Here is a 14,901-nt window from a genome sequence, read left to right as displayed (position 1 = left end):
AATTTTTAATGCATGCCATTTTTGTTAGGTTATTCTTCCAAATTAAGAGTCAAATACGAAGATAAGTGTTAATTAAAAGAGCTATCTTTTAAAAAATAATTGTTAATCAAAGAGTTTAGTGTTCTATGGAGTGGTGGTGGAGGAGACTTGGTAAGAGGAACATCAATTTTATAAATATATAATCTTATTTTAGGGTTGAATATTTCCCAAATCAAAAAAGAAAAAGAAGGGCGACTAACACTCAAATTCAACCTATGTCATTTAATTTGTGTTATCCATTTATTTAGATTTAATTAGGTCATATTAGTCAAGCTTTACGAATTGAGTCAAAACTCTCTTAAAATTTCTTTTGACAAATATGTCAATTGGAACCTAATCCATGGATTTTGTATAGGTATATTTAAGAGATGTGATATCATTTTATTTCGGAACCTATGGATTTTTTTGTAAGCATGCGTTTGATTTTACTTGTATAAAAAATTCATATGACAAGTATGATAAGAATTATTTGATCAAATATGTCAATAAAACAATAATCTTAATCACTTGTACAATTTTTTTAAACCAAATTTGACAAATTTATTCAAAATAATTTAAAAAAAAAATAATCTACGAGTAATATTAATAATTTTAAAAGATTAATGACTAACCAGAAAAGTTTCAAATGGATCGTTTGGAGATTATATTTTACATATTTCTCCTAAAAAGAATCCAATATGTATCTATTTGCTTATGTGAAAGTAGAAAAGTAATAATATCACCAAAAATAAAAACTTTTAAAAAAAGATCATAACTTAATTAGTAATAATTGACAAACTTTTTTTTTTCAAATTAAAGTTATGTTCGATCTTCGTAACGGTTGTATTTTGAAAAATTTATTCAAAAAGAAAACCTAAAAGAGTCAAACTAAAAAGTGGGTGTATGTGGTTTACATTCCTTTTTTTTTTAATTTTGTTCGTTCGTTTTCTTTTAATTATTCATTTTTTTCCTTTTAAGTTGAAAGCTTCATGTTATCCCTTTATTTAAGTTCTTAATTAATATACAAACTTGAAAAAGAAACCTAAATAAAAATTTTGTTCATAAAATATAATAAAAAAATACATTCTTGTTGTTACAATTTAACTAAAGTTAAACTACGGTGTCTAAATTTTCAAGTTTAATATTTTTTTCGATGCAACGATGTATCGTAGCAATAAAAAGAATAGATTATATTTAACTTTATAGATTGAAATTACAAGTTTAGGAGATTTATAATTGCCAAAATCTAATTAGAAAAAAATAATCAGCAAAAGACTAAAGGTAGTATTTTATTCATATGTTTGGAATTTAGAGGAAGACAACCTTAATTAGAAAACAAAACAAAAACCAATTCAAATATGACTTGAAGAAATTAAAAATTATTTTTAAGTCCATTTTTGTACACTATATGCAAAGGATTCCCCACTAAAGATGATGTCTAGTTAACTTTTATATGAATACAAAGTTAGTATACATAGTTGACTCTATTGGCTGCAAAATATTGAATTTGGAGGGGATTGAAACATTATATTCATTTTATTTCTTTCCACTTTTTCTTTATATGCCACCATGAATCAATTTTGGGGTGTGGAATGAAAGATTATTTATGTGATAAACCTTTCGATAATATTTATAAATATAATAATTCATTATAGTTCATTATAGATGAACGATAATATTTTTATTATATTTTTGTAAATATTTAAGTTCAATAGTGATAAAGTTATATTAGAATTGTTATTATTTTTCCTAAATTAATTAATAAACAACGTTTTTAGGGTGAATCTTTGATAAAGAAATCAAAGTTCAAAACTAAATAATGAAACTCTGTTATATTCATGAAATTGAAATATAACTCAAATCTCATGTCTTTTATATGATATTTATATAAATCGAAATGAAACTAACAATCATTACGTACTAAAAGTTTTGCATTTTAAAATTTATAAAACAAATAGAAACTAGTGATCTCACAATCTATGGATCATAAGATATAATTATATGATAAGTGATATATTTGCTTTAGATAACTACATACATTTTCTCTACTATTTATTTGTAAATCAAACTTTAAAATATATAAAGTAGACATCACTTTTTGGATTATTGAATATTGATCAACCCTTTTTCTTTTCCAAATCTTATCTCTTAATATCTTTGATTAAGAAAGTGTACCAAAATGCAAAATTTCAACAATATATGCCCACATGCACTATATATATATATATCATATATATGCAATGTGATCTTCATCTTTGTTTTTTAGTATTATTGGCCCTACAATTTTGAATACGTTCTACCGAGCAAACCTTTTTCATTAGTTAGAAGCACTTTTTTTTCTTGAAGACGACAAATTTAGATTAATAGTATCACACAAATCTCCAAAATTTACACCATTTAGTCAAAATGATTGAACATTATATTGTTACACTCCGATTAGGATGGAATTTTAAAATTATGGGGTTAGAAGAATAGCAATGGAGATCATTTGAAGAAGTAGTCCACTCTCACAATCAACAAATCTCAAAGTCGATCATACTCGTTCAATCTCTGGCTTAAACATTAGACTATGTGTGACACGCATCACCCAAAGTGAAAGTTTTCCTTTGTATTGCAAGTTCTTCCTGTTCTCCTCCTTTCTAAAGAAAATTATCATTGTTACTTTAAAGGTTACTCTCTTTTTATTTATCAAAATAAAAACTACTAATTTCGGTCTAGTTCCATAAAAATACGCAAAATATGAAATAATATATAACTCTGCACGCGCCGCATGCCCATGGCCGAGGCTTGCACACGAACGCCTACGGTGCATGACAAAAATACTTGAGAGGTTATTGTACCTCTTCCGTGCCCACCATGTGCCATGCCCTTCGGGGGGTGTGTGGGGCGTGCACGCAGAGTGCCAAGCGCGGCGTGCATACTTTAAATATAGTGCTTTAAATGATTCATACTTTCCTATATAATTTATGAACTTGTTTCAACATAGTGCTTTAAATAAGATCTTTTGAGTTTTATGTTTCAATAATTTTGTTTTTAATATACGGTGCATTATTCAATAAGATTATGTTTGCAATCTATGTAATATATTTAATATAAAGTTTAGATATCATATAAATGTAAAAAAGAAAAAGAAAAAGAAATCATTTGATAACAAAACTGAAACAAAATAAGGACAGCTAGAGATGAGAGATAAGATTAATGAAGCAGGCCATGGTTGCCAAAGCTGAATATAAAAGGAAGTTTCTTGGCTTCATGGTATGATTCTATTGAAGTGTTTGAATCATTCTATTCATTTTTCTATGTGTAATAGTTCCCAATAGACAACTTTTAAAGTCGTTTACATTTTGTTTCATGCATAGGAATTTTCACAACACAAAAGTTCTGGATTTGCTGTTGTATATAGCTATTATATGCAATATAAAGCAAAAGATAAGTTCAGTAGGGTTGTTGTTTTATTTTATAGTAAATATGTAATTGTTATACATCATATATATATTATTCTAGTGTAGCCATGGATGTTGAAACTCCAATGTTTTTGCAGGACCATTAAGCAAAGAGAAGCCGTCATTAGAAGCAACCCAAACACAATTTGAATTACTACAACGATCTGAAAGCCAAGTTCCTGTCTCTGGCCAAAATACCTCAAACGAAGCATGCCCTAATCTGCTTTGAAAGTTGCACCAAAACTTAGTTGTTTGCAGCCAATTCTCCTTGAATCCCCAGCTATAACGCTCTCCTTCATTCTGTATCACGTGTACGCCTAAATCGTCGTCTTTTGATTTGCAATGAACCTCTAGAGATGCATTTATTTGATAGTTTATAATCGTTACTTGCCAGTCCGTCAATGGAAGCTGGTACTTCGAATCTCCTCCTGCAACCAAAAAAAATATGGCTAATTATTTGATTTGGTTATGAAGTACCCAAATGTCGAACCATAAGAGCTATATATATAAGATTTCAAAAAAGGATCGACACAATTTGATAATATTTTTTCTTCATTTTATAAAACTTAAATAGATTTAAAGAACAAAAATATAATAGAGAATATGTTCTCCTAATAATTATCCGTATTTTAGGAAATAGTATTATTTTGGATGTATTAAAAGTTTACCAATATAGCAAAATTCGAGAGAAAACTACTAATATGAGATATTGAGTATATTATTCGGTAAGTATTTTGGTTCATTTTGATATATTTAAAAACAATTCTAACATTAATTTTAAAAACTAAAAGCCTAATAATAACTTAAACGTACCACAATAACATTGATCGACTTTCCATGCAAATGCCAAAACCAAAATCAAAAGTGCAAAAGATTTGAGAGCCTCCATGATGTATGATATTCAATAATGGTGTATTTTGTTTCCAAATGTGTTTTCTTTGTAGATATTTATACTGTTCTCATCCTCTCTTTAATCTTTAAGAATTCAAAGGGTACTTTGTTATCTTTAGTAAAAAAGAAATTATTCTAACTAACAATTCATAAATATGTTATAAATTAACATTAGCGTTTTTAGAACTTTGAACAATAATCTCTTTAATAATTAACTGCAATTTGGCCAACTTTCAATTACAAGGGTTATAAATGAATGTGAAAGTTGTTTCTTTGCCTTTTCTTAGCCAACTTTTAAACGTTTAGCGTATTAATTTTAGAAAAAAATAGGTTTTTAATGTTTAATTAGTTCAATGAATCGTTGAAAATTAAGTTTACTCGGATGTATGTAATTAAATTATTTGGATAAAGTTAGATTGTTTGTGTTTGGAGTGCTCTCGAGTTAAGTCGAGTTAAATTGAAATATCATATTATATTTCGTTTCTCTAAATAAAATTATTTTCGAATTAGATTTATAAAAAATAATTATACAATAAAAATGTCTATTTTTTTCGATCTTAATACGTAAAAAAGAATGTAGCTCAATATGTACGATTAAGGTTGAAGTTAGAAATTTGATTTAATTTTTATGCATGAAGTTGCCTACAAGACAAAAGAGATGGACCCCAAAGTCTTAAAGAGCATTAGCGATCTAAGAAACAAATTTCACAAATCAGTCTCACTCTGCTCGTCCCCAATTTCTTCTCCGATATATTTTTTTTACGACTACATCATGATTTTCCTTTTGCCGTCGCAATCTTCACCTCCATTTTTCTACATTTTTCTCCTTGTTCTACTTACCGTCACAGCACTATCTGCGGCGGCAACGACACAATCGAAGTGCAAATTCGAAGCCATCTTCAATTTCGGTGACTCTAATTCCGACACCGGGGGGTTTTGGGCGGTGTTTCCGGCTCAACATGGACCTAATGGCATGACCTTCTTCAAGAAGCCCACCGGGCGTGCCACCGACGGAAGGCTCATTCTCGATTTCCTTGGTAATAATATATATTCTTCTAGCCAGTTTCATTTTCAAACAAAAATGTTTAATCTCCATGACTAAAAGTATGTAATTTGAAGCAGAATTTATAAGATTTGTTTAGTTAATTTTCTATTAATTATATGCAAATTACATACACTAAGAAAATGATAGTTTAATTAGAGATTGAGAAAAAAGGGTCGCAGTGGGTTTCTTTTTCCTTGAAGATGCTTTTGAGAATATTTCCAAGCACATCCTTCCACATAAAGTATGAGTTTAAAAATGGAGTACTTGCCAATTTGACCATCAAATTCAAATGGCCAATTAGAAACTTTTGAACCTTATCTGGTCCTACAACCTATGGACTTATTCACATTTTTCTTATCTTTCTCATATCTCATTATCATAACTTATAATACAATTAAATGAAAATTTTCCACTTATAATGGATTTATGATCAAATATGGAATCCCATACTTTTATATATATATCTATATATAACATCTCTTTAAAATTTTGATGATATATTTTTATTTTATATCCTAGTTTAGTATAATTAACAACTTAGATATTTATTAATGAGGACTAAAATGAGTTATTTTAAATGGTGAGTTGATATAATGGTTTATTAATGGTTTAGTAGTACACCAAACTATTTATAATTATGTATTTATGATATAATAGTGAGTTTCAAAATAAATGAGGTGAGAGATTCAAACATTCAACTTGTTGATAATTAGGAGTGTGTGAACATTTATCGACTAACTAGTTTAGTTTTATGTGTTGTTTTGATTTTTTGTTGTTTATAACATGTTATTGAAATATCTTGAATATGTTATGTATATGGTGCTCTGAAGGATCGATAATGTCTATAAAATCTACTTTGTATTTGAGGTTTAGATTTAATAATCAAGTGCTTTGTATAAACTTCTTTGTTCCGATTGATGCATCTGTAATATGTATTTATCTGATATTTCGTCTCTCTTATAATAAATTGATATCTTCTTTTTGTTTGTGCACGTAGTTAACCCACTATAATTAAGTGAACCGCATAATTATGTCGATCTTTATTGTATTTATGTTTTCTTGCTTTCTCTATTCGTCGAATTCTAATAACTTTTGTAAGTCCTGCTAACCTATTTGAGTTGTTGAAGTGCAGCAAACTCAGTTGGACTTCCATTTATAAGCCCATATATGAAAGCAATAGGTTCAGATTTCAAACATGGAGCAAACTTTGCAACATTAGCTTCAACAGTGTTATTGCCAAACACTTCCTTGTTTGTCACTGGAATTAGCCCCTTCTCTTTGGCCATTCAGCTCAACCAAATGAAGGAATTCAAACTTAGAGTTGATGAATTCTATTCTTCTTCTTCTTCCTTTTCCAAAGGTGATCATCATTTTTCTTTTCTCTTCTCACTATTAATTTCACTCACATTCTAAAATATACTCTGTTCAAGTTTTATGCCTACTTAATTGTGGTTTTAAAAAAATAGTTGTCTTATGACTTTAAAATTGGAATAGATCTTTACTCGTTATTAACTGCGTTGTGCTAAATATTGATGTGACATGTTGTCTAAAGACTAATAAAAATTAATAACTCAATGATATATCTACAATGCCAACAAGCACTTAACTCAACTGGTACCTGTATGTGTGTTGTAAACCAAGAAAGATCTGCAGTTTAAATTTTCCACTCTTATTTGTACTCAAAATAATAATAATAACGACAACAACTTCTTGGTATATATATCCACAATGTAACACAAGAAAAATATAATCTTTAATTAAATGAAATATCTCATCCATTACTATATAGTGTCAAATTATTGTCGTTAAAAACAAATTTATTTTCAAAAGTCTGACATTTTAAAAAAAATGTAACGATTACAAATATAACAAAATTTCTCAAGGTCTACCACTAATATATCATGTTATAAAATATTGATCTAAGAGAGTCTATAAACAATAGAAGTTTATCATCGATAAACTTTATTATATTTTTAATTTTTTAAAATGTTGTTATACGCTTGATTATTATTTCTAAAATTACTATCGATTATTATTATTAAAAAATGATTATATCCCTAATACATACATACTACATAGTGATAATGTTAATGTTGCTGATGAAGGATGGAGCCAACTTCCACCACCAGACATCTTTGGAAAAGCATTGTATACATTCTACATTGGTCAAAATGATTTCACCTCCAACTTAAAAGCTATTGGAATTGAAGGTGTTAACCAATATCTTCCTCAAGTTGTTTCTCAAATTATTGATACCATCAAGGTTAGCCTATCTTTTCTCTTTTTCTTCATGGCATACCATAGATTGCTTCCTACTTTCAGTTTTTGCATGTACTTTACAAATTGTGCTGGTAATTTATTACCAAAGTCTTTTAAGGATGGTTTGACCATCCAAATTTATCTTGAATGGAGTAGAACTATTATAATCTGGTCAATATTTACTATTTTCTAACTTTTGTTCAATATATTTACTATTTTGTAATTATTCTCTCTTATCATTTATAACCTAGATGTACTCTAAACATAGATTATCATAACCCACAAATTATTATAATCACATACTCAACTTCTAAACAATCTTCAGTTATTAAATCAAAATTTTGAAATATTAACTAAATTGGATATAAGAAAAGAGTACTTTAATCAGAAAAGTCTAGTTGAGGTTTTTGAAATTTTAGTCAAATTTCATGAATATTTATGTTAAGAGTAATAAGCAAAATATATTAAAGTATTAGAGTTCTTCATATATATCAATCAGTCGGCATTGATTAAACTAGCATTGGCTACCAAACGTCTTGGTTTATCTCTCCGTTGATTTCGTCCAATATAATTAGCTTTGAACACATGATCTCCTAAACCATCCTGTTCATTAGTACCATATTAAATCACTAATTGATTCAAAAACATAGTATTACGGATAAACGTACTTAAATTTAATAATACAAAGTAATCCCATTGTTTACTTAAGTTTGTTAGTTTGTAATTCACAGGAGGTATACAAGTTGGGAGGAGAAACGTTTCTAGTAATGAATATGGCTCCAGTGGGGTGTTACCCTGCCCTTTTGGTTCAGCTTCCACACAAAAGCTCAGACATTGATCAATATGGCTGCTTTATCTCTTACAATAAAGCTGTAACAGACTACAATGCCATGCTTAAGAAAGAGCTCGAACGAGCAAGAAGCGTGCTCCCTAAAGCTTCACTCGTTTACTTCGATACCCACTCTATTTTGTTGCAACTCTTTCGACATCCCAACTCGTACGGTACGTGTATATGGATATTATTATTGTTTCTTTTTTAATTTACTCTACTTACCTTATGCATTTTGAATCATTTTTAGGACACATATCGACTCATTAAGAAAAAGGACTGTTGGTGAGAAATTGTGAAAAAAAAGTAACAAATATAAATGTGAAAAACTGTTACAAACTTAAAAAAAATTGAAATCGTGAGAAAATAGAGTACAAATTTGTTTAAATTATATATAAAAAAAAAGATTAAATAGTTGTCAAAACGAAACTTAGGGCCCGTTTGGTAACGTTCTTGTTTCCTGTTTCTTGTTTCTGTTTCCATTTTTTAAGAAACAGAAGTGTTTGATAACGTTCATTGTTTCTCATTCTCAAAAAAAGTAGAAACGTTTCTCATTTTATAAAGAATTATTGGGAACAAAAAAAAGTAGTTTCTTCTGTTCCGTTTCTCAATTACTTTTATTGGTTTCCTTTTTCTCAATTTATTTCTATTTGTTTCCTTTTCCTTTTTCTCAATTATTTTTTTTTTCCTTTCATTTTTCTCAATTATTTTTATTTCTTTTATTTTCCTTTTTCTCAATTATTTTTATTGGTTCATTTTTCTTTTTTCAATTATTTTTATTGGTTTCCTTTTCCTTTTATCTCCATGGTCTTCTCCAAATAATCATCCTCTTCCTCTTTTACTCATCGTTTTTCTTTGCACACCGTCTTTCTCGACAACCCGAACTCTTCCTCTTCGTCGGATCCATAGTTTTTGCCTGATTGTTCCTCTTCGTCGGATCCATAGTTTTCATCTTTTTCTTTGTGCAAATCTGGATTTTCGTTGTGGGTTTTTCTCTAAAGCATCATAGGTTAAGAGTTAAAGGTTAAATTTTGTTTTGTTTTTTTCAATTCTGAATATTGAAGACATAATAACTTACTTTAAAATTAATATTAAATTCTAGATGTCACGAAATAACGATGAGATTGTAGAAATTGATGGATTAAAAAGAAAAATTGCCTAAGTAAGAGATGATATTGCCAATCAAATTTGGTAACATTTGAAGGATAAATATAATTTTATGTTTATGTTATTATTTTTATTCGTGCATTGATACTTCTTCGTATTAAATGAATAAACTTTTGATAATTTTATTTGTTATGTTTGATGGATAGACCTATATTTTTGTTTAATGTTTAATTGAAGTAGATGTGAAAAATAAAAAATAAATCTAGAAGAAAATCAATAAACAAGAAACAGTTATCAAACACTTTTTTTGTTTCTGTTTCTTTTTTTTTTTCAAGAAACAAAAAATAGAAACAGTTATCAAACGCATTACTGTTTCTTGTTCTAAAAAAAGAAGAAACAGGAAACAGGGAACAAGGAATAAGAAACAAGAAACAGAGAATAAAAACGTTACCAAACGGGCCCTTAACTTCTAAAACACATACATGTATTTAGACTCTATTTAATAATTATTTATACGTTTTTAAAAACTTACTTTAACTTTCAAAAAAATGAAAAAAAAAAAAAAAAAAAAAAAAAAAAAAAACTAAGTAAGAGTGTGAAACAGTTTATAAGATAATGACTATTCATAATTTTTGTAATAACATAGAATTATGTTATTAGACACTCGAATCCCTAGGTAAATAATTACTTATATAAACTTAACCAAAAATTAACCTTAAGGTATACAAAAAATCGGCCATGATTATATGTATAAACAAATTCAAACTATAGATATGTGAAAAGTCAAACCATGTTCTAAGAAAATTATATTTTTTTATAAAAAAAAAATATAATAATGGTAATAACACTGCTTAGGGTAGGTCTTGAAAGGAAGGAAGTAGAACTCTCAAAATTAAAATAATAACAATAATAATCTACAGACCTAATCCAATTCTAAAGTATATATTAATATGGTTAGTTTGAGTTAAACTCATGACTTAATTCAAATTATTGGGATCAAGTAGAACAACTCTGATTAGGTCATGTGTGTATTTTGAAACCCAAACAAACAAAACGGCAAGTTTTGGCATATCTTTTGGTTTATCATTTTTTTTTCTTAAAATTCTTTTAATTATGCATTAGGTTATATCTTCTAGGGAAATTATTTTAAAATTAAGTTGTGCTTTTGGTAACAAATTAGTTTAATGTGTTTCTTATTCAAAGTTGTATACTCCGATACTTATTTGATCTACGGAATTGATATATCTAATCATTAAAAATCGTCAATTTTATATTTTATCAATTTCTTACCTGTTTTACTAAAGGATGCTCTAAATTACTTAAATTCTTTCAAAAGATGCTAATTAAGAAAAATATGGTTTTAGTTAAAAGGTACTTTCTTCTAAAATCATTCCAAAGCATATTTCTTCAAAATAAAAAGTATTTTTCAAGTGAAACACTTATCATATAAGCCTCTTTAGAAAGAAAAAATTAAATAAATACTTCTTCCATTTAAAAAATAAATAAAAAAATGTTAAAAAAAAACAGTTTCGTTATATTTGAAATCACTCTAAAACACACATTTAATTCATTCAAAATTAATCAAAAGTTTAATTTCACATTTTTAAACAAACAATTTTCACACTTATCAAAATCGATTTCTAATGAATAAAAGCATTTGCAAAGTGATTTTAAAAACGATAGAAGTGATTAACCATTTCAAAATCATTCTCAAACATGCTAACACGAGACTTCTTGCTTTTATTTAATGGATAGCGGGTCTTAAATATAGTACGAAAGCTTGTTGTGGCCATGGTGGAGGACCCTATAATTTTGACCCAACAATTTTTTGTGGAAATAGTAAGAAGATGAACGACAAAATCTTAACAGCAACAGCTTGCTCTGATCCTTATAACTATGTAAGTTGGGATGGAATTCATGCCACAGAAGCTGCAAACAAACTTGTTACTTTAGCTATTCTCAATGGCTCTTATTCTGACCCTCCCTTTTCCTTTCAAAACCTTTGTGATCTCCAACCTCTAGATTGACCAAATCGATCTTCGATAAAACTGTTCGATGTGAACCAATTAGATGTCCCTGTTCTAGGAATAAGATCGACTATATCGTAAAAATTGTCCCTAAAGTGTAAAGTTAATTGGTTTCAACCATACTCCTTTTGTATGTTCGTTTTACGTTGTCTTTAAGAAACTTATCAGAGATAACGAACATTGGCATTTTCTCTAAATAGCACAATGTTGTTCGTTAATATTCTTTAAATTTTAAACACAATGCTTTTAGGTTTTTGTTTGAGCAGACGGAAAAGTAAAGAGAAATTATAGCCAGTTGTGTAGTTGTACTCTTTTTTACTGTAATGCCTTGACATCAAATGCTTCGTATTTATTATATTTATATTATTTACGATCTTGACTTTAAAGTTTTAAACATAACTTCTCAACTATAGAGGTGCATTGACGTAAATTTAAAGAGAAAAATCTCTAGATGCACATTTGATCGGTATTCTGAATTTTCTTTCAAATAAAATTTTTGTCTCCTCTGCTCATGGACATAGCTAATGTAAATATATGTGTTGATTCACTATTTCTTTATTTATTGATTCTACAACATTTGTATTATTATAGGAGAAGTTGAGAAACGATATTTTTCATATAACTTTGAAGTTCAAAAGTCAAAACGAAATCTTTCAAACAACCGAGACTGAATTGTTCTTTATCGCGCTCTTCCCTCCCTTTCGTGTTTCTCTCATTATATACTGAAAATATCAAAAATTCCCTTCATGCATTGACTGTAAGTAAGCTCCAAAAGCAAATGTTTGGTTTGTCTTAATAATATTGTATTCCCATGTGGAAGTTTGTTTCTTAGCATTTTCTTATGTTTGGATGATTCTTTCTGTCAGTCTTTATTAATTTCAACTTAACCTGTTCTGTTCTACCAAACTTTTAAATTAAATCCACTCTGTTTTCTATAATATGTTAAACATCAACCAAATAGATTCTCTAACAAATAAGAAAGAGCTAAGAGACGGTTCGTCGTTCAATTCAAACACACCTTGATTTTATATTCTCTCGATTACATCAATACAAAGAACATAAAACCCAAACAAATCAGTATAGTTTAGCAGATGAAACACTAGTATGAATGATCTTATTGAAATGATGAACATATCTAGAGCTGTAAACATCAGAATAGATATACAAAAACAAAACTGTCACACCCCAAAAAAAAAAAGAAGAAAGAATCAAGGAACATAACTATTTTCAAGAGATGGTTGTGTTCTTACCATTGAAGCAGAAGGCATTCTACTTTTACCAATCCAAACGTTATCAAAACTCACTCCTCTTTCAGCTTCCCTCTCCATACCCTTAATGTTTTTCTTCTTCACTAACCTCAAAACTGTCATTAAAACTAAACCCATCAAAGCTAACACAGCCAAGCCACAACCAAATCCAACCACCCACCATTCCCACAACGTCCTTTTCTTCTTTTCCTCCTTCTCAATTGAAGGAGTTGGAATAACAAGAGAAAAATGGCCATAATCGGTTGCAGAACAAAAATTTTGTCCTGTCATGTTCTTCAATTCATAAGTTCCATTAGCTCCAAACTTCACGCATTGTGGCTTCTTCCCACTATTTTCAACTTTAGGAAACATTACTAAAATGGGGTTTATTCCCAATATGATTAAATGGAGTTTTTTATTGCTTAATGTGCTTGAATTCGTAGAAGCATCATAAACAGTGAACCCAATTACAGGAGCAACAAGAGTATAACCTGGTATTTTGTAGAAAGTTGAAGACCAATTCCCTAAATTCTCAAAAATTATGGCTAATCTCTTTACATATGGAACAGAAGTAAGTCTTGGAGGAAGAGATATCCATGTCAAATTTGCTCCTCTAACCCAAAAACTACCAGTCCTCAATCTAATATAAGAAACTTGAATCCCAGAAAAATTTGAAGGCAGTGAGATGTTATATACAATCCCTGTTCTAGGCTTTGACAAAGAGTTATTGGCATATTTATGAACAAACCCATTAAAAGAATCCACATCTTCAAACGAAACAGAGCAAGAAATCAACATCAATAAACAAAAAAACACCACCCAGATGTTAGAACCGTACCAGTTTCTCCTTGGTTCCATCAGCAAGAACCAAAACCCATGAATCAAATAAGCTGTTTCTTGAAAAGCAAGCCAGAATTTCTGATTTCAAGGGCGAAATTGATGATGGGTAATTTGGGGAATCGAAGGAAAAACCACCTCGATAGGAGTATGGCCGTCGGGAGCCGCCGTGGACGTTGGTGGGGTGTGTTAAATTGGAGAGAGGTGTGATGATTCCCAGAAGAGTAATGGTATTAAGAAATTGGTATAAACGGGATTTGAGAAGGATTATTTAGCTTTGTGGGTTGAATATATAATCTATGATTATGAAATTATGAGAAGAAGAAGCCATGTTAGCCTGGCACCCATTGAAAAGAAGAACTTGCTTCGCCTTTTGAGTTGTTTTTTATGGTATCTTTTTCTTTGAATTGTATTTTTGATTCCTAGTAAGTTGGGGTTGGTTGGAGCAAAAAAGAGAGGAGGGCCATTTGATAGGGTATGTCCATTCCCTTCGCTCACAATGTGGCTCACAATTTTATACTCATCTATTCCATCTTTCAGATAGGTTGAATGGTTATTCTACAATAGTTTTCTTTACACATAATTTCACAAAACCAATTTTTACAATTTTCAAACTATACAAACTAAATTCAAAATTCTTTTTTCTATTTGTATACCAATTAATGTTTAGCAAATAAAAGTGTATAATTTTTTTTCACTACAACAATTTCAATTTTTGAACTATACTAATATTATTGTAAAAGTAACGTCCACGAATATAGAAGCATGCTTACTGTATTAAGAGATGAGATGTCACACACACACACATATATATATATATAAAGAAAGCTAGTTATATTTTTAACGTTAAACTATGCTTAACTTGTAAAGTTAATTCATATTTTTATACCTAAAGTAAAATTATATTTTCTATCCATATCGCAAAAGCAGTAAACATTAAATTTTGCTATATTTATAAATATTATTCTAATAATTTTACCATTTAAAACAATCTTCCTAATATTTTCAACATTAATTAAGTATAACAAAATTGCTTTCTATATTTTTCATATCTCACACCATAAATGAGAGAATATAAGGATGAATATTGAATATAGTTTCCATAGTTAAATAGGATGTTAATTAATTAAGAACATAACATTAGTATTTATTATTTTCTTAAACAACTTTTGTAATATTGCATATAGGCTGATAATCA

The 14,901-nt window shown here is 28.8% G+C and overlaps 3 protein-coding genes across 3 annotated transcripts; 1 reads left to right on the top strand and 2 right to left on the bottom strand.

The window, feature by feature from the left end:
- Positions 1-3,518: 3,518 nt before the first annotated feature.
- On the bottom strand, positions 3,519-4,350 carry LOC103498000 (S-protein homolog 1-like). Its single transcript, XM_008460449.2, has 2 exons — positions 4,275-4,350; positions 3,519-3,889 (listed from the first exon to the last, which is right to left on the bottom strand). The coding sequence occupies exons 1-2, from the start codon at positions 4,348-4,350 to the stop codon at positions 3,519-3,521; spliced, it is 447 nt and encodes a 148-aa protein (XP_008458671.1).
- Positions 4,351-5,024: 674 nt separating this feature from the next.
- LOC103497677 (GDSL esterase/lipase At4g01130) lies at positions 5,025-11,974 on the top strand. The gene is made up of 5 exons (XM_051091993.1): positions 5,025-5,389; positions 6,530-6,757; positions 7,503-7,660; positions 8,388-8,660; positions 11,353-11,974. The coding sequence occupies exons 1-5, from the start codon at positions 5,125-5,127 to the stop codon at positions 11,617-11,619; spliced, it is 1,191 nt and encodes a 396-aa protein (XP_050947950.1). The 5' UTR covers positions 5,025-5,124; the 3' UTR covers positions 11,620-11,974.
- A 644-nt stretch (positions 11,975-12,618) lies between these two features.
- On the bottom strand, positions 12,619-14,185 carry LOC103497678 (uncharacterized). Its single transcript, XM_008459932.3, has one exon. It carries the CDS (start codon positions 13,722-13,724, stop codon positions 12,828-12,830), a length of 897 nt encoding a protein of 298 aa, XP_008458154.2. The 5' UTR covers positions 13,725-14,185; the 3' UTR covers positions 12,619-12,827.
- Positions 14,186-14,901: the final 716 nt, after the last annotated feature.

Source organism: Cucumis melo, chromosome 11 (assembly GCF_025177605.1).
Source record: "Cucumis melo cultivar AY chromosome 11, USDA_Cmelo_AY_1.0, whole genome shotgun sequence".
NCBI lineage: Eukaryota > Viridiplantae > Streptophyta > Magnoliopsida > Cucurbitales > Cucurbitaceae > Cucumis > Cucumis melo.
Note: the sequence above shows the minus strand (reverse complement) of the source record. Positions and strands in the feature narration are given on the sequence as shown.